Here is a 20,105-nt window from a genome sequence, read left to right on the forward strand (position 1 = left end):
TGCCATTACATGTTGAAAGTATATAACTTACTTTTGGTTTGTACAGAGGTTTACCACCAAGAGTTTCCCTGGACTCTCAGAGGAGACTTTGGACTTGGACTTTGGGGCATTGCTGGAACTGTTCAAACTATGAGGACTCTTGGAGATGGGCTAAATACATTTTGCATTGTGAAATGGACATGAGCTTTGGGAGACCAGTGAGAGAAAATTATGGTTTGGATATGAGATATCCCCCCAAAGCTCCTGTGTTAATTCAAGAATACTCAGAGGAAAATAATTAGAATATAATAGCTATAATACAGTTGTGGATTAATCCATTTGATGGATTAATAATTTGAAAGGACTACTGTACTGGGTGGTAACTGTAGACTGGAGGGGCATGACTGGAGATGGGTCACTGGGGCCATGCCCTTGGAGATTATGTCTTTTCCCCTTGGCGTCTCCTTTTCTCTCTCTGCTTCCTGGCTGCAGTTTTGCTTCACCATGCTCTTCTGCCATGATGTTCTGCCTCACCTTGGGTCTAGAGCAATGAAATCAGCCAACCATGGACTGAGACCTCTAAAATTGTAAGCCAAAATAACTTTTCCTCCTCTAGGCTATTCTCATCAGTTTTTTTCAGTCAAGATGATACAAAGCTAACTAACACACATATTAAACATTAGCCAGACACAGAAAGACAAGTATTGCATGTTCTCTCTCACATGTGGAACTAAAGCATAAATAAATGCAGTTGAGCTGAAAGAAGAAGACTGGTAGGTACTAGGAAGAATACAGGGTAGGGGCAAAGGTAGAACATGGGATAGACATAATCAATCACAGTGTATGGATATATGGAAATAACATAGTAATCCCACTGATCTGCATGTAGCAGTATAAAAAAAATAAAAAGAGACTGCTTTGGTAAAAAGTGTAAAACCTAAGAGCTACTAAAAGGGACAAACAATTCCTGTACAATTCCATGCTTTACATGCTTAAAGAATAATTTTTCTTAAGTATATACTTCTTTAAGAAATTTCCAAGTACCACTAACTGCTGCTGTAACAAACACTGCCAGGTTTGATTTGGTCATTTTACCTATTTCTCTGAATCGAACTTACTAGATTAATCATTGTCACATGAGGCTTCTCGTTTTTGCCAAATATGATTAATCATTTCTGCCCAGTTTTAGACAGTAAGCAATCAGAATCTGAAAGATAAAGAAAAGTCACATAAGACAGACTGAAAATTAGACAAGTGAGTGCCAATTTTCAGTTAGAAAAAGACAAACAAAGCCAAAAGAATGCATTTGGCCGCTTGTGTGGAGATTTCTCAAGAGGTACCTAAATTAGATGTTGCAATTCTTGCAACATGTAGTTTATAATTAAACAAAAGTGGTGTTATTGCAAAAGCAGAGATAAAGTTATAAATTTAAAAAAATAAAAGAATGAGCAGGTCTTAAACTAATGAAAATTCATGAGAAATAATCTAAATATATTTTTGAATGAACTAATCATCATAAGATGATTGAAATACCATTTTTAAAAGATGCAAAAGTATATTTAATATTATCTTTAAATAAAACACTAATATATTAATAGTTCAGCGGGTTTCTGGAGTTCTCAGTACTTTTTAAATTTTTTGTACTCACCTAGAATGTATTCCCAAATAATTTCCAATAAAAGTAACATACATTTTTAATTAAATTGAAAAAAAAAACCTAGGAGTCAACCCAAAGGGAAAATTTAAAGATTTAGTCAAAACAATAATATAATCCTTGAATAGCATAAAATTGTTTATTCTCCCCATTAATGTTGCAGAATCTTCTAAGCTTTACCACGTGGATTTCAATTGACTTTACAGAAATATTTCTTTGATCTTGCATCAGTACTTTTTCCAACTAGCTGTACTCTATTTTATGAACCTAACACTCATATCTTTTCTTTTCTTTTTTTTATTAGAACTTTAGGTTATACATAGTAGTTGGATTCATCCTGACAAACTCCAAACTCACACATGCATGGAAATCAGTTTCAGTCCATGATCTCCCTGTTCCTTCCCTCTTTTCTCTCCCAGGGTCCCTCCCCTCTCCCATTCTCCTTCCACTGCTCTATTAGATTTCCTTTCACTCATCAATGAATTTATATTTTATTGGTTCTTTATATTATCTTGTCCTTCCCTCTCCCTTTCCTTTATTTTACTCTAGTTTCTACATATGAGAGAAAATATTTGACCTTTGAGTTTCTGAGTCTGGCTAATTTCACTGAGAATGATATTCTCTATTTCTATCCATTTACTAGCAAATGTCATAATTTCAATCTTTCTAATGGAAGAGTAGAACTCCACTGTCTATGTATACCACAATTTCTTAATCCATTCACCTATTGACAGGCATCTGGTTGATGTATTTTGTATATAGTTGGAGGATTTGACTAAAAAATGTAAGTGGTTCCTATCATTTATTGAGATTTGGGGGAACTCTGCCTATATAGTTAAACCTCAGTTAATGAACTGATAATGGAATTCTAAATCACTTATCTGTGAGACCCAGGATACAGGACTGGATTTAAAATCTTCTACTAAGTTCCAAACTTCAATAGTTCCATTGACCTCCCCAATGGTTATAAATTTAGAGATGCAGAGGAGAAAAGTGTAATAACAAGAATAAAGGCTAAGATTAATGCACATTACCATATGTTAGGTGTTATGGAAAATTCTGCACAAGGATTATCCTAATCTCAAGCAATCATGTGATAGAGGGTACTATGAATCACCACAACACATGTAAGGAGAATAAGGCTTAGGGAGGTAAAATAAATTTCCCAAGATTAAATAGCAATAAGATCTGGGTAAAGATTTGGTTCCAAAAACCTGTGTATCTAACCTGAACCTAAGCCCTTCCTGACAAGAGGACTAGGGGTTGACCCAATTCCCATAAATGATCACTATCTGTGTCTCTCTGGGCCAGTCACAAAATTTTCCTGGGAGTCAATTCTCTCTTCTATGAAATAAAATTATTGGATTCCATGACCTCTAATACCACTATGAACTCCTAAGTTATATTATCATAAAACATATCAGTTGTGTAATATTAGAAAGAACTATCTAGAGGAAATCTACTAACTCATTGATTTGGGACAAGTTACTTAACCTCTTTAGTTATTTTCCTCACTTAGTATGTATACCAGTGCTTCAAAAAGTGTGTAATTAACATATAAAGTGCTATACTATCATTTCAAAATTGTTGTACAGCATTGAAATTAGGGATTTAAGGAATTATACTAAATTGTCTTCTCATTCTTTATTTCCCTTTTTATTTACAACCTTAGAACTGTGGTATTTGAAGGCAATGATTATTTATAGTAGATTTCCAATTTTCCATTAATACATGAGAAAGTTGGAAATGCACAAAGAACATAAATAGCACTATGAAGAGGGAGAAAATGTGTCCCTTACTAATACTGTAAACCAATTCTAATGAAAAACAACAGTGGAAAATAATCTATATACCTTGGCTCTTTTGAATTTGGACAAGTTAATGATTAAAATCTCCCAGATTTTCCACTACATTATGCCCAGAGTGTCTATTTGCCTTGATTGATGATAATTTTATCTCTTTTGGGCCAAGGATAACTGTCCCTTGCTTCTGTGTAGAGATTAATAATTGATTAGCTCATAGTCAGAAGTCTTAGTAAAGGGAACAGGTAACTTTTGGCTATTGTCTTTTACATAGAAGCCTACCAGGGACAGGAGGTGCTGCAGGATTCCCAGGTGGGAAAATGAAGAGAGTCTTGGTTTTCCTGCTTGCTGTAGCATTTGGACATGCTCTTGAAAGAGGTAAAATTTCTCTTGTTGTGATTAATAAGTATTATGAGTTAAATTTTCTATTACCCCTTTAAAAATTATACAAAAGGTGAGAAACAGAAGAATTGGTGAACGTGTTGGGGAAGAGAAGAACCAATTAACAAGGGATTAATGTGAGTTCAACTATGCATATACTATTGAATTGGAATAGCAAAAAAAGAAAAAATAAGAGTCTCATGAAAGAAAAGAAAATGAAATTATATAATTTATTAACTATCTCTTTACTCTTTTTGATAAATAAGATCTGAAGAGAATGGTTTGAAATTAGAAATGTGTTAACTGTTAAAAGATAATGCCACTGGAGACAGATTCATGACTAGGCATTTCAGACCTCAAATATTGATCCCTATTAACAGCATAATATACTATGTCAATAATGCATAAAGTCAGCTAAGAGATTTCTTTGATCCTCCTCAAAGAATCATATACATGCAGTATTTGAAAATGCATTACTATTTTTCAAATACCACCCACATAAGAATTTTCTGACTATGAAAGAGAACCATAAATAAGATAATTGAAATGTTTTTCATTGAAATTGTTCTTCCAATAGTGTCTTCATTTTCAGGCAGTCTTTAAAATATTTTGTTAATGATGCAAACATAGATTGTGTGATGTATACAACTTCTTGAATTTCACAGCTAGGGAAACTTCCATATCAGTTTCAACTTACTTTTCTTGCTAGATTTTAATGTTTATAAGAAAATTTGAATTCATCCTGCTTTGTAAAATAAAAATTTCATTTAGGCTGTCAGTTAATAGCCTCATCCAAGTCATATTCATTTTAGTAATTTATTTAACCAGTGGAATAAAAGGTGTTTCACCAGAAATTATCATTTTTTACCTATAATATGTATAATCTCTATTTGATTCTTATGCTCACTTTTCCTTGATGTTGCAACTTTCATACAAATTATTTTGAATTTTGTCATATTCATCTACAGATCCTTAATTAAGTTATAAGTCCATAGGTGATAAAACAGAATATAAGAAGGTAAAATAAATTGTGTGGGTAATTTACAAGGAACTCTGAAGACTTCTTCCTTTGCCCCAGATTTCCCTGGGGAAGATTTGAGCCTGAAAAATCCTGCTGAGGCTGGTTCAGATCAGAATGTATGAACACAATGGTCCAGTAATGGGCCAAGTCTTGGAAATACACATGAAGACTAAACCTGGGATGTGAGTTACCATCTTGGACTGCTGACTCAGTATGTGTGCATAGGCTTCATGTCAGAATTACAGTTCTTTGGGTATTTACAGAACATTCTGCAATCTCTATTTTGACATTCTCAGCAGACCTAGTCCCAGATGAAATGGATACTCAAAAACTCAACTAAGCTCCCTTAACTATCTTAACTTCAGTCTTACCAAGTCAGATGATATTCTGAGACACATAAAATACATTTGTAAGTAACAAATACAAAGTATTTAGGATAAGTTCTACCCACCAGTTCTCTGAGTTGACCCAAAGACCAGGTCAGTGATGTACCTGGAAGTTATGTGTACTCTTTCCTAGCAAGAAGTTACAAAGTGGACAGATAAAGAGGTTCAGCAGACTCCTGGGTTCCAAGCAGCCTTATAGGGTGAGATTAGTTTGAGTTGCAGTTTTTCTCTGCCTGTTACTATTCTAGAGAGCTGATATCTCATGGGTGTTCCTTTGAATTTCTCATAGCCCATATGGCTTAAGTATTACATCCTAGTGTAAATTGAAATATAATACCAAGTACATATCTTGGGGAAACTGGCATTTTCTACCTAAATGATACTGCCAAAAGGTCATTATTAATTTATTTATCCAAAAGCCTCTATTTAACCTTACTAAGATAAATGGAGTGCTACTGAACACTTAATACAATCTAAATCACAAAGCTTAGTACAAAATATCACTGAATGCTTAATACTTATGAAATGTCCCATTTAAATTACAGTTTTTATACATGCCTGATAATGAACTCCCAGTTTCTCTATGGGATTTAGTAAGAAACTTAGAAAACTGTATCCCATTCAGGAAATACAAATCTTGCTAGTACTTTAATATACTAGATAATTGCTGTATAATTGTTTAGGCCTTTTAAAAAATTTTTGAGTTTTTACCATAAAGAAATGATAAATGTTGGAGGAGATGGATACGTTTAATTTGATTTAAACATTGTACAATGTATATATGTATCAACACCATACCCCACAAGAAAAATTAAAATAAGGTAAAAAAATTCACAAACCTAGTTTTTGTAATTATAAGAAGAATGATTATTAATCTTTAAAGGAATGTCTACCTAAATCCTATCATGTCATGTTTAGTCTGCTGCAATTAAAAGACATTTAAATGGTTCAGAGGTTCTGCTTGACAAAAATCAGGCATGATAATAGGAATATAAATGACTCCTTGCCACTAGATTGCATAATTTATTTTCAGGTTATATAGGTATAACTTTAACAACTATTTAGCTACACATAAATTAATAGGAAACAGTGAAAGAAAATTATTTGTGTGCATTATTTTCTGAAGATTTTTTAAAGTTATTTTTAATTGATAAATCCATTAATAGAACATAATGTGACTTTGTTCATTTGTTTAGTACCAGAAATTGAACCCAGGAGTGCTTAACTACTGAGCCACATTCCTAGCCCTTTTTATTTTTTATTGTGAGACAGGGTCTCACTAAATTCCTTAGGCCCTCACTAAGTTACTGAGATTGGCCTTCAACTTGTGATTCTCCTGCCTCAGCATCCTTAGTCACTGGGATCACAGGTGTGTACCACCCCACCCAGCTAAAATGGAATTTTTTTTAGGCGTGTGCATATACACAATGTAGAAAAATTACATCAAGGCAATGAATACATGCATCATCTCACTTGCTTATCACTTTTTGTGCTGAGGCATTTGCAATTTACTCTGTTATTTTTAAACATATAATACATTGTTGAGTATAGGCACCCTACTTCCCATAAGATCTCAGAACTTATTCCTCTTATCTAACTGAAACTTTGCACCTTTTGACCAATAATTTTCCATTCCTTCCTGCCCGCCCCCGCCATCCTACAGTAGTTACTGTCCACTAGTAACCATCATTCTACTCTTCTATGACCTTGGTTTTTTTAGATTCCACCTATAAGATCATGCATTTTTCTTTCTGTTCCTGGCTTACTGTAATTGTCTGCTTGGCACAATGTCTTCCAGGATCACCTACATTATTGTAAATGCCAGAATTACCTTCATTCAGAGAGCTGAACAGTATTCCATTGTATATGCTTAATACATTTTCTTTATCCATTCATCCATTGTGGATGCTGAGGTTATTTTCATATCTTAGCTTCTGTGAATAATACTACAGTGAACGTGGGAATACAGAAATCCTTTCAATATATTGATGCCAATTTCTTTTAATACTGGATCATATGACAGTTCTATTTTTTAAATTTTTATTTATCTTTTTTAAGAGAGAGAGAGAATTTTTTAATATTTATTTTTTAGTTTTCGGTGGACACAACATTTTTTTTTTATTTTTATGTGGTGCTGAGGATCAAACCCAGTGCCCCATGCATGCCAGGCGAGTGAGGTACTGCTTGAGCCATATCCCCAGCCCAGTTCTATATTTTTTATTTTTATTTTTTTGAGAAACCTCCATACTATTTTCCATAATAGCTGTTCTAATTTACATTCTCACCAACAAATTACCAGGGTTCCCTTTTCTCCATATTTTCCCAAACACTTCTCCTTCATATTTTTGATAATAGCCATTCAAACAAATAAAGGTGATATCTCATTGTAGTTTTCGTTTGCATTTCCCTGATGATTAGTGGTATTGAGAACATTTTTCTTATGTCTATTAGCCAAATATACCGATTCTTTTGAGAAGTATTTATTCAAGTCATTGCCCATTTTTTAATTTAGGGTGTGTGTGGGGGGGTATTTTATTGAGTTTCTTACTTATTTAGGATTTTTTTGGTTGTTTTGGTACTGGAGATTGAACCCAAAGGCACTTCAACACTGAGCCACATCCCCAGCCATTTTTTGTATTTTATTTAGAGACAGGGTCTCACTGAGTTTCTTAGGCCTCACTATGTTGCTGAGGCTGGCTTTGAACTCATGATCATTCTGCCTCAGCCTCCTGAGCCACTGGGATTACAGGCTTACCCCACAGCACCCAGATTATATTGGGATTATTAATCCCTTATCAGATGTATGGTTTGCAAACATTTTCTCCCACACTATAGGTTGTTGCTTTCTTTCCATTTGCTGTACAGAAGATTTTTAATATAATGTAATTGTCTGTTTTATGCTTTTGTTGCCTGTGCCTTTGAAGTCACATCAAAATAATCATTGCCTATACAGTGTTGTATAATTTTCCCTTGCTCTTTCTTTTATAAGTTAAGCAGTTTCAGGCCTTACATTTAACTCTTTAATTCATTTTGAATTGATCTTTTCTAAAGTTTTAATTGAGCTAGATAGTGTATGGCTAACCATGAAAACAGAATCACCGCCAATTCCTATTTATATCACCTCATCACAGGAGTACAATATAGAAATACAACTTTGTCCTCCCTTATCGAATGACAATTTCTTAAGATTTTATAATACATCCTTGATATAGGCTTTTAAAAAACTACACGTTGTGTCTAAAACTGTACCAGGCATCAAGAACCTCTAAATTAAATATGACCTTTTACCAGAACAAACTTGAATAAAAAATAAAAAGTTTTGTTTAAGGGAAACATAATTAGTATTGACTTTCTTTACAAGATCTATCAGCAAATGCCTAGCAAGTATTACTTCATGTCCCTGTCTCTACTGAGACCCAAGAACTTGACTGAGACTTTCAGTCAAACCACTTGCCTTTCCCTATACCAAATCTTTTTTTTTTCTTTTAATGAGGTGGAGTGGTAATAAAGAGTAACCATCAACTTTCCCAGTACTGGTAGTCATAAATTAAAAGTTCAGAAAAGCATGAATAATGACTCTTCAACACCATGAATAGAATAGTGAGAAATTCCAATAGAGTAATTCTCTAACTCATAGACAAAACATGTTCAAAAAGTTAGTGTTGATTATTTAAAAGTTAAAACACATTTTTTCATAAAATTAATTGTACACAAAGATTAAGTTATTAAAGTGCTCAGTGGTTGAATGCCCCTGAGTTCAATTCCCAGTACCTCCCACACACACAAAAAAAGAGTGAAATCACCCAAGATACCTTTTTTTTTTTTTTTTTGGTACCACAACTTCAGGATTAAAGTTCCATAAAGGCAGAGATATGTCTCTCCTGGTCTCCATTATATACGCAGGTTGAATACTGAACCCAATTTTTGCTGTGCTGTACATTGGAGGTGAACTGTGATAACGACAACCTTAGAACTGTTTTTCTCAGGATTAAAGGGAATATGTGTGTCAAATATGTAGACTGGTACTCACCAAATTATTGGTGCTCAAATGTTAACTGTAATTATATTATTATTTACCCTTATAAGGACCAAGCATTCCTAATCCAAAAATCTGAGCATTTTAGATTTCATATTTACAGACTAGGGATACTCAAATGGCAAAGTCTATATAAATATTCTAAAATTTGAAACACCTTGAAATCTAAAACACATCTGTCTCAGATAAGAGATACTCAAAAAGTGCTGCTTTACAACCTAAGTACAGCAATGCATTTTAAGTTTCCAAGTCAAGATGCAGCAGAGATTGCGTTCACCCATCCCAATGCAAGAGAGAAAATTCCTCTCTTATCTGTACTCCTGAAAAAGAAATTGTAGATGAGGTTACATAATTGATGAAGAGAAGGAGAGTTAAGACACATATATGAAAAAAAAATGCTTCGTTTGGGACTTTAATGAGTATCTAAAAGGCAGGATACTACTTGGTACAAACCCAAGGATGTTAGTTTGAATGAGTCTGTGAGGCTGCTTCTGTTGCAGCTGTAGTTTGGGGGTCACTAACTCATTGACCTTAAGTCTCCTACTGTTTTCAAATTTTCAAAATCTAAAATGAAGTTCAGTTTTTTCCACTGATATAATCCTAAGAGGTAATTTAATTTCCTCTAGATTAGTGAATCTATAAGTGTTATGTAGGTCTTAAATTTAATCTTAAAAGATTGAATTTCTTTCCACTGAGTCAAACTCAAAAACCTGCGCACCTGCTTGCAGTCATCAGTATTAATATGAAACCTCAAATCAATGCTCAACATAAAAATGTCAATGGAGATTTAAAAACTGAAAATTGTAATAAAAAGTGTTAATTCAATTCCCTATTCTTCATTGACAATATTTCTAGTGATATATCAGTCTCCAATAACCAGGGAAGATTTTAAACCAGACTAATGTTTAATTTGTCAAGTAAAATTATTACTCTGAAATCACCAGTATCTAGCCCGATTAGTTTGAATAACAGTGCAAGCTATATTCTTAATAGGTAAATATTCTTTAAAATAACATATGTACATACTAACATATGTACCTACCTTTTCTAAAAGAGATGAGCATGTCAATGCAGAATAGAAATGCCAAATAATGAAATTGCAAAAACATAGAATACATGACAGAACTTCAGAATCCTGTGATTCTCCAGAACACAAAAGGAAAATAGCAACTTGAGACAATATATTAGTCAGCTTTGCATTCTTGTGACCAAAATACTGGACAAAAACAACTTAGAAGAGTGAAAGGTTAAATTCGTTCGTGGTTTCAGAGGCTTAGCCTATGGTTTGCAGAATCCATTGCTCTGGGCCCAAGGTGAGGCAGAAACTCATGGCAGAAGAACATGGCAAAAGGAAGCTTCTCCATTTGTGGGGTCTGGAAGCAGAGCTGAAAAAGAAAAAAAGGGCACAGGGAAGATGCACCCTTCCAGGATACGCCCCACTGAGCTACCTCTTCTAGCAACATTCCACCTACCTATAATTACTGCCTCGTAAGTCAATTCAAACTAGGATAGACTGATCGGGTTATGGCTCTCACAATCCAATCATTTCATCTCTGAACATTCCTGGATTAACACAGGAGCTTTGGGGGGACACCTCATATCCAAAACATATCTGTTTCTAGCATCCTGTATAAGCATCAACTCAAGTCAATGTTATTTAGGATCCATTTATTGCACCTGATATACAAAAGGCTTTCCTAGAAGACCAGATTAGGTATTAGTGAAAGATTATAATAGTGAATGCGGGGCATGGTGGCACATAACCTGTAATCCCAGCAGTTTGGGAGGCTGAGGCAGGAGGATCAGAAGTTCAAAGCTAGCCTCAGCAAAAGCGAGGTGCTGAGCAACTCAGTAAGACCCTGTCTCTAAATAAAAATATACAAAATAGGGCTAGGGATGTGGCTCAGTGGTTGAGTGCCCCCGAGTTCAATCCCTGGTTACCACCCCCCCAAAAAAGAGTGAAAGCACCCAAGATACCTTTTTTTTTTTTTTCTTCCGGTACCACGTCTTTAGGATAAAAGTTCCATAAGGGCAGAGGTATCTCTCTCTTGGTCTCCATTATATATGCAGATTCAATAGTGAACCCAACACCTGGCTCAGAGCAAGTCCTCAAAAATCATCTATTGCACATATGGGTGAATGCTGTCTGATTTGTTGGGAAAGGTAAAGTGCATGAAGCAATAAATATTTCCCCAGAGTAAATCAAATTTGTTTTCAAAAGTCCAGAATTAGATATGACTTACCAGAATATTTCACAATACAGATAAAAATTGTTATGATGTTACAAAAAGTAAAACTTTGTGTTAATGAAATTTGTAAACATTTAATTAAATACTGAGTCATGGTAAAAAATGATTTCACAAGAGTCACTAAGATCATGCCAATATTTATTGGCACCATATCAAGATCCAAATCATTTTCTTTATGACTAAATTGTAAAGGACAGAGTATGTCATTTACCATTCATTTGAGACATATTTTAACTATATGAATCAGAGTGAGGTAACTGGTGTAGAAAACATTTACTAAGCAGTATTCAATTGCTGTGGGGAGTCAATACGCAATACTCACATTACAAATTAAGTACAGTATTTATTTGCTGGGTTTTGTTGATGTTGCTTTGTTTTTGTTTTGTTTTGTTGTTGTTGTTTTGTTTTTGTTTTTTGCAAAATGAGAGAATGATTAACATATTTTCCTAGCCTTGTAAGCAAGATATCTTCTCTTTGGATAAATGAATAAAAGGAATTTTTATCAGAAATATGTTTGAGGGATAGTTCATCTGAAATATCAAGATGCAATAGCTTATTTTATGAGCCATTTTTATAAGAGCAGTTTATCCTTATATTTGAATTCTGAACTTTCTCAGAGCCTCCCTTTTGAGCCTTCCTCCCTTGCTTCCTCTCATGTCCAAGGCTGAATGTTCAACAAAAATGGTTCTCAAACCACTTTAAGCTTTCTGCAGTCTATCTGATTTCCCACTTTTCTCCCATCAATATGCATTCTAACTAAAGCTGTGCATATGGATATGAATTCTAAAGCACTTGTATGCAAACAAGCAGATGATTTAATTAAAACTACTTAATGGGGTAATCTATAGTGCTCATTTATACTCCTTTCTCAGGCATATTGCCTTCTCATATCATACATATGATACAAAAAAAAAACTTCAGGAGAAATGAGAAATCTGAAATCAGAAGGCTAAAAATAAAATATTTTTCAAAGTGTTCATTGGTAATAACCCATTTGAATGTAGTGGTTCACTTTGAATGTAATTGAATTGTCCCAATACAAATACCCACAAAAATAATCTCTTCAGTTTTATAGGGAGAGTTTATTAAGCAGTAATCTCATATGCATTAAAAGAAAAAATTCCATTAGAATCATATTTTATAGCTTAAAACACTATAAACTTTTGGGGAAAATTCATAAGTACTGATATATAATCCCTGAGAAATTATCTTAAGGATCATGAGGCTACAATCTTGTATTAAATTCAAGAATCATCTTTTTTTTTTTTTGGTACTGGGGATTGAACCCAGGGGTACTTAACCACTAAGCCACATCCCAGCCCTTAGCCCTTTCTTATATTTTATTTAGAGACAAGGTCTCACTTAGTTGCTGAGTGCCTTGCTAATCTGCTAAGGCTGGCTTTTAACTTTATTTTATCTAGTTATTTAAATTAATTTTGGGGGGGGATTGAAAGCTTTTAATAAATTCAGTGACAAACTTTCTTCTTCAAAATGTTGCTATCATTTCAGCTAGTTATTAGTCATATTTGTAACAAAGTTTTCTTACATTGACCTAAAAGCTGTTGCTCTGCAACTGCCGGCTATTTTTCCTATCTCTAGCTTAATAACAACATAAAATGTCTCTCCTGACATTCTAAAGTACAGCTCTTTATTAAACAAGGGTAGTTCTAACCTATATTATTTCTATGTTCTAATCTTTGGCCTTTTAGAATACCATCAATGATTAATGAAAAATGCCTGCCTTACTTTGACCTTTTGAATTCATTACAATATCCAATCTTCTAAACTTATCAATTAATTTTTTTAGAGTACTACATGCTAATGTTCTCAGACAAACAGGGGTTGGTTTTAAGTGGCCTTTGGATTCTATGGACCATTATCTCTATAAATCCTATTGCCTTGTCCTAGTTTCCAGAATAATGTCAGATTTGAACATGTGGGTCTTTTCTATCTTGCATGGAATATTTTTTAATGTGTGCTAAATTCCCCAAAACTGCAGAACTTAAAGTTCTCCTAAACAATAATAGCATAGCCATAGCACTTAGGAAAGACTAAAATCATCATTCTAAGAACCTGTTATTGTGTTTATTTCATTTTTAAAATTAAAAAATTATTGATGTTTTATAATTGTATATAATTCTGGGATTCTTTATGTCATATTTGTGCATACACATAACATAATTTAGTCAAACTCATTCCCCAGTACCTTCCCTTTCTCTCATCCCTCACTGATCCACCTACTCTCCTCTACTGAACTCTTCCCCAGCACTATTGTTAATTAGTGTAATACATGACTCATTGTGGTATACTCCTACATGAACATAGCCTAATTTGGTAGATTTCATTCCCCAGTACTTTCCCATTCCCTGATCTCTTACTCCCTCTCCATCTATTTCTTCTACACTGTTAGTCTTCCTTCTATTTTTTGTGAGATCCCCCTTGGGATTTTGATGGTATTCATTGCAGTTGGTCACTAATTATAAAATGCTGCTTAGCCGCTGCAGGAATGTGACCCAGCAGGAAGCTAAGTGCACTATGGGCCAGTGGGGTGGAGGGGCTGTGGGGCCAGAATGCGGTAGCCTCCCTAGTGTCTCTAGCCCTGGCACTGGACCACAGCGACAAGACCATGTGGCCAAGCCTCTCTACAACTAAAAGTCAATGTCAGGGGACAGAACCAAATCCTATGAGCTAAACCAAGAGAAATTCCATGCTGATGACAACCTGAAGATCCTCTGCCTGGGGCCCAATGCAGTGGGCAAGTCTAAACTCATGGAGAGATTCCTCATGAATGGATTTCAACTACAGCAGCTGTCCACATAAGCCCTGACCCTGCCTAAACACAGGGCCACTTTGGACTGCAAGATCATCTTCATGGACTTTTTGCCAAGAACAGTTCCAAGGCATGCACACCTTCTACTACCCCACAAGGCCCATGCCTGCATCCTCGTGTTCAATATGCAGAGTGAAGTCACCTATAAAAACCTGAACTTCTGGTAGACAGAGCTTGAGGAGTTCAGGCCAGAGCTTCCATGCAATGTATGACCAGCAAAACTGATATAGACATACATGTGACCCTATAAAGCTTCAGTTTTGCCAGGAAGTTCTCCGTGCCTCTGTACTTTGTCTCAGCAGCTGATGTTCCCAATGTCCTGAAGCTCTAAAATGGTAGAACTCAATTAGCTGTGTCTTACAAACAGAATTCCAGGACTTCATGATCAAGGTTTTACAGGAGCCTGAGAAATTCAAGTTGGACAGGAAAGAGGAGAACGCGCCTGACCAGTATCAGTGTGGCAGGATCCAGAGCCAAACCTCCTCCTGATCCGAAGTCTGCCTCCAAGGGCTGACTTGAGAGTGTTGGGGGAGGGGGCTTTTGGAATGGTCTTCTAGCTCTGAAAGGAGAACCTCTCCAGGCCACCCCTGCTCAGCCTCCCCCAACACCTCCACCCCATGACACAGGATGAGGTAGCAAGGACTACACTCGGGACAGGTGTGAGGTCCCCCAAACCTGCTTATGACAGAATTATGGAATAGCGTCCTTCACACCTCTCATCCCCACCCCCAGCTTGGCAGTGGAAAGAACCAGGAAACACATTTGTGTGTCTATTCAGTAAATGGGCATTTAGGTGGTTGTTTTTTGGTTTGGAGGATTATTTTTCTTCCCCAAACGGACTTCAGGGACTATTCTTTGTATTTCTTCCAGGAGAATGATTGCTCATCCCTGATTTCTCCCTTACCCCACTGCAGAATGTGTAAGGCCTCTGTCTTTTTTCCCCCTTTAGTCTCCCAGCTGGTTTTTTAAAAGATGTTTTTTGAGCAGACAGCTTATTCCAAGTTTTTGAACATGTAAAAATTTCAGGAGCTCTTCTATGTCAGTCAAGATCACTGAAGAAGTTGGTCATTAAAATTAAGTAAAAGCAGGTGACAAGTCTAACTGTACTTAGTCTTACAAATACACAGAACAAAGTAACAGTACTGTTCATAAAAAATGGGTCACAAAGCCTTGCCACAAGGACAACGATTTGGAATACAAGAAATCAGTTTTCAGAACTGCTGCCTTCAGGCCTCGCTGTCAGCTTAGGAGTTTTGCTTTCTTTCTCTAGAACATGTGGAACACTGTATCTCCTGGGGGTGGTCAAGGGCTGTGAAGAAAGAGCTGTCTTGCCGCCTTGGTGCCCTGTCTGGTGTCTGGTTTGCCAATGTGCATTTATGATCATCTTGGGCATCAACGCATTGTGGTCCTTAATTTGTTTGAATTGTTTCTGTTTTTACAGTAAAGATTGAATTCAAGAAATGCACCTGAAGAATGTATTTGTTTATCAATCCTGACTTTTCTCACCCAAAAATATATTCTGGGTTGTCAATCTGAAAAATATGGAGTCAACAGGTTTTATCATAAATCTACTAATTCTACAAAGAATCTTTTACCACAACAAACACAAACAAAATCTCCTAGTTTGTACCCAATCATCACCATCTACACTCCCAACCACAAAACAAAAATTTCTACCCAGGAATATTCAGAATTCCCAGAACTATAATTGTCAGACAAGCAAGGACATCTTGGGGATAAAATAAATGATAGTGGTTACCAGTATAATCTCTGAGATGACTTTCCCGATGTTTAAGCCAAGAGGATAAAGACTAAAAGTTAAAGACACTTAGAGACAGGCCATTCATATACTTAAAATTTTTCAAAAGATGCTGCATCAAAGGGTGTTGGGAATGTATTTGTATGAATGGTGGATTAGGAAAGGAGAATGCTGACTTCCACGTGGCTACCCTATGACATGTAGTAGGCATATTGAACAAGCAGGTCTCATGATCAGTAAAGAACTCATCATTTCCCACTGTGGGAATGTTACTCCCTGGTAATAAGACGGTCATCTTGGATGGACTGAAGATCAGGTGTCATGAGTTTTCTGATCACTCCCACTAACAAAAAGATCCTTCAGTTTTATGAACCCTGAAGTAACTTCCTCATTGCCTGTTCCAGTCCTATGGTAGAAATGGACTTGAGAGTGTTGGGGGAGGGGGCTTTTGGAATGGTCTTCTAGCTCTGAAAGGAGAACCTCTCCAGGCCACCCCTGCTCAGCCTCCCCCAACACCTCCAGTGGACTTTTGAATCTCTTTTTCTCTGCCTATTCCCCTCTTCTCCTTCTGCCTACGCTCTAGGTTGCTCCTAGCTCCTCTAGGGCTAGCACAGGGGAGGGAGAAGTTATCAGGAGAGGCAAAAGCTGGGAAAAGTAACTCAGTGGACAGCTGCGGAGTGACTGACCTTCCCTCTGGGTATGGACAGGTATGATGCCGATGTATTCTCTTAGGCAAACTCTCTCCCTTCACACCTGGAAATGTGTCACACCCAGCTGGCATCTTAAGATTTCCTCTTGGGCCCTGATTTTCAAGTCATCTTGAGGTGCCTCAGTGGTGGCAGCCTGCTGCCCTCCAGGTAGCATTTGGAGGGGCGGTAATATTTAAGATGACTCCAGGCCACCTTGCTCGCTTGCTTGGTTTACATCAGATCTACTTTCCATCCAGGGCCCTCTCCTTTGTTCCTCAGGTTGCCCAACCAGCTCTCACCCTTTAGATTTCTCTGGCCTTAATTAGACACGGGTCCACTGTAGTTCAAACTTCAAGGGTCACCTAACATGGTATCTGAGCAGTTTCCTTGAAGTCCGTCTTTACACTTGACACAAGTGGAAAAACTCTGCAGACTTACCACACTGATGTCTTTCTCCAAAAAGTATTTTGCCTAATTTCCATCTTATTACCACAGGAATTCTTAGCATTCCCTTAGAGACCCTGGAGATGGTAATAGACCCAGTGTGGCCATGCTCACTCTCACACACCTCCTTTAAAGTCCTGCATTAGTAGGGCTGTCCCTTCACTTTGGAATTTAAGAACTTTCTGCATTTATTTTTTGTTGTTTCTTCCTTTGTGTTGAGGGCCACAGACAAGTCAAGATGGTGACTGGCACTTTGCCAGGAGGAGTGGTTTGAGAAGTAAAGCCAGCAGGCCATTAAGATGATGGAGATTCCTTAATGAACTGACTGCTGTGTCTAGATTATGTCAATTAAGTTAAGCTGTGTATAATTATTAAGATGATGAGGATTCCTTAATGACTGATTGCTGTAACTGGATGATGCTAAATTGAGTCAAGCTGTGTATTCAGTTATGTATAAATACCTCTGCTGTCCTACAATAAAGCGGCTCCCGTTGTATCAACCTTCACAAGTTGCTTATCACACACACACACCCTCCCCCCTCACCCCCCCCCCAGCCAGACTGCAGCACCTTTGAAGCCTTCAGTGAAACTAAGACAACAACATAAAGATGGGAAAGAAGGGATGGGGATAATGGAGTGAGGGAAGAAGGGAGGGGGAGAGAGAGAGAGAGGAAGAGGAAGCCGTCTCATTTTAGCATTGCTATAAAGATGGAATCTGAGAGAATAATTTTCATGTTAATAAATTCTGACTCACTAGTTGACACTTACCGTTTGAATTATCTGCTTAACATTAGTTTCTTTTATTTCCTGCTGTCTATTAAAATATAACAGCATGCCATAAAATGATGGCCTATGTTGAGAAAACAGCTAGAAAGTCGTTCCAAAAATGAAACTGCAAATAGATATTGATAAAATGCTACTCTACTATAAACCATGTGGATTATCACTTTACTCAGGTATGTTTAATTTAATATTCATTAAAAGAGAAAAGATACAAATTTTCTATTTCTGGTCCTAGGCCGAGATTATGAGAAGGATAAAGTCTGCCAGGAACTGGCTAGTCTGGGAAGAGATGACTTCAGATCTCTGTAAGTGTGCAGTATGCATTCAGTTCACCCTGGTGGCTTGGTCTAGAACAAAACTGAAGGAGGGTTGAAATGATCTCTGAGAAAACAAAGGACAGAGTCCTAGGCCAATGGAGCCAGGGATGTCAGGCAAATGGAAGAAATTCAAAGACCCCAGTTGAACTGTGGTTACTGTGATCTAAGAATTTGTCACCAGTAAGTTTATGAATGTGATTACAGTGAATAGGTAAGCATAGTTTTCTAAGGGAAATTAAAATATATATTTAGAACACTTTCTAGGATTCTGCAAACAGAGGCAAAAAGGAACAGAACAGGTTCTTTTGGGGGTGCTCAAAGCACATAATATCAGGATGACTTAATGGAACTTCCAAGTTCAATTTCTACTGCTTATAAGATACATTTTCTTAGAACAAAAACCACTCTTTAAAAAAATTAAATGTGATATTCTTTTCATTACTGAAATATAAAAGTAAATGTACAAAATATTCCATTTAAAACACAAATATACAGACCTCATTTTAATATGTGTCAAAATGCAAAAGAAAATTAAATGCTAACTTTATATCAACTTACTATTTTCCTCAGGTCACTAGTCCTATATAGCAGAAAATTTTCCAGTGGTACATTTGAACAGGTCAGCCAACTTGTGAAAGAAGTTGTCTCCTTGACCGAAGACTGTTGTGCGGAGGGGGCTGACCCTGACTGCTACGACACCAGGGTGAGCTTATGTGGCTGGCCCTCTCTACAGTAGCCCAGGGAAGGAAGCTATGATAGGTCCCTCTGCCATGTCTTAACCGAAACTTCAGACAGCAAGTTTACCTACTCTAAGTCTGGAGCTGGTGGTGGAATATGAAGCCTACTATCTTTAGTTCCCAGGTTTATTCTAGCAGAGTTAGTCCATTTTACTCATTCCTACATGATCCAAATGAGAAAATTAGGATAAAGTAACTTAGGGACTTACTAAATATACACTGTTGGTGAGAAGTAGTTAAAGAATATGAATTTAGATCTTACTCTAAAGCCAGTTTTTAAAATAATTACAAATTTGCACCTTACAAATATCAACTCATGAATCTCTTAAAATAATTTTAGTACATGCTATGCAGCTTAAAAGCCTGCCTATACCTTTATCATCATGTAAGCACTGGTACCACATGCCATAGAATACTTTCATGATGGCCTCAAATGATAGGGGGTTCAAAAATTGCATACATACACTTGGTTACAAGTTAACGTTCTCTATAGTATATATGCAGAAATTAAACTTCTGAAATGACAGAGTACAAACTATAAACAATTGAAAAATGTGAAACCTGGGTAGTTTTAGCAAGTTACTAATAGAGTAATCAGGCCCAACACAAATTACATTTAGAGGCATTTTGATAAAGGCCTCCACAGACACATTAGTCTCTCTGCTAAGGCCTATTAGCCTGCAGAAACAGTGTTCAAAGGTCTGATTGGAACAGATTCTGTACAATGAATATTCTTACTCACAGATTGCTTTATCTGGCTATTTACTTTCTCTGAATTCTACAATAATTTTCTTCCACCACCATGCCCATAAATAACTGTCACTTCAACCTCACCTCTGTATCACCTCAAACTAAACAAGCATCAAACTGTCAACCACGGTCAAAACATCACAGCATATTTTAAATTGTATTTCATCTATTTGCTAATGCATCCAAAGTTGTGACCTGTCTCTATAGTCTTGGAGCTTAAGAAAACAAGGGTAATGTTGGCATTTTTTTTTTGCATGACACCTTTCTTCCTCCTGCTCATTCAAGATA

At 36.4% G+C, this 20,105-nt stretch overlaps 1 protein-coding gene and 1 pseudogene across 1 annotated transcript in view; both read left to right on the forward strand.

The window, feature by feature from the left end:
* The first annotated feature begins 3,644 nt into the window (after window positions 1-3,644).
* Gc (GC vitamin D binding protein) overlaps window positions 3,645-20,105 on the forward strand; it is a 41,997-nt gene continuing 25,536 nt past the window's right edge. Inside the window, exons 1-3 of the mRNA XM_026402598.2 lie at window positions 3,645-3,813; window positions 18,249-18,318; window positions 18,901-19,033. Of these exons, the coding sequence (XP_026258383.2) occupies window positions 3,756-3,813; window positions 18,249-18,318; window positions 18,901-19,033 (261 nt within the window). The 5' untranslated portion in view covers window positions 3,645-3,755. The remainder of the gene's footprint in view (window positions 3,814-18,248; window positions 18,319-18,900; window positions 19,034-20,105) is intronic.
* Window positions 14,167-14,827, forward strand: LOC113192441 (rab-like protein 2A pseudogene; annotated as a pseudogene).

This window comes from Urocitellus parryii, chromosome 10 (assembly GCF_045843805.1).
Source record: "Urocitellus parryii isolate mUroPar1 chromosome 10, mUroPar1.hap1, whole genome shotgun sequence".
NCBI lineage: Eukaryota > Metazoa > Chordata > Mammalia > Rodentia > Sciuridae > Urocitellus > Urocitellus parryii.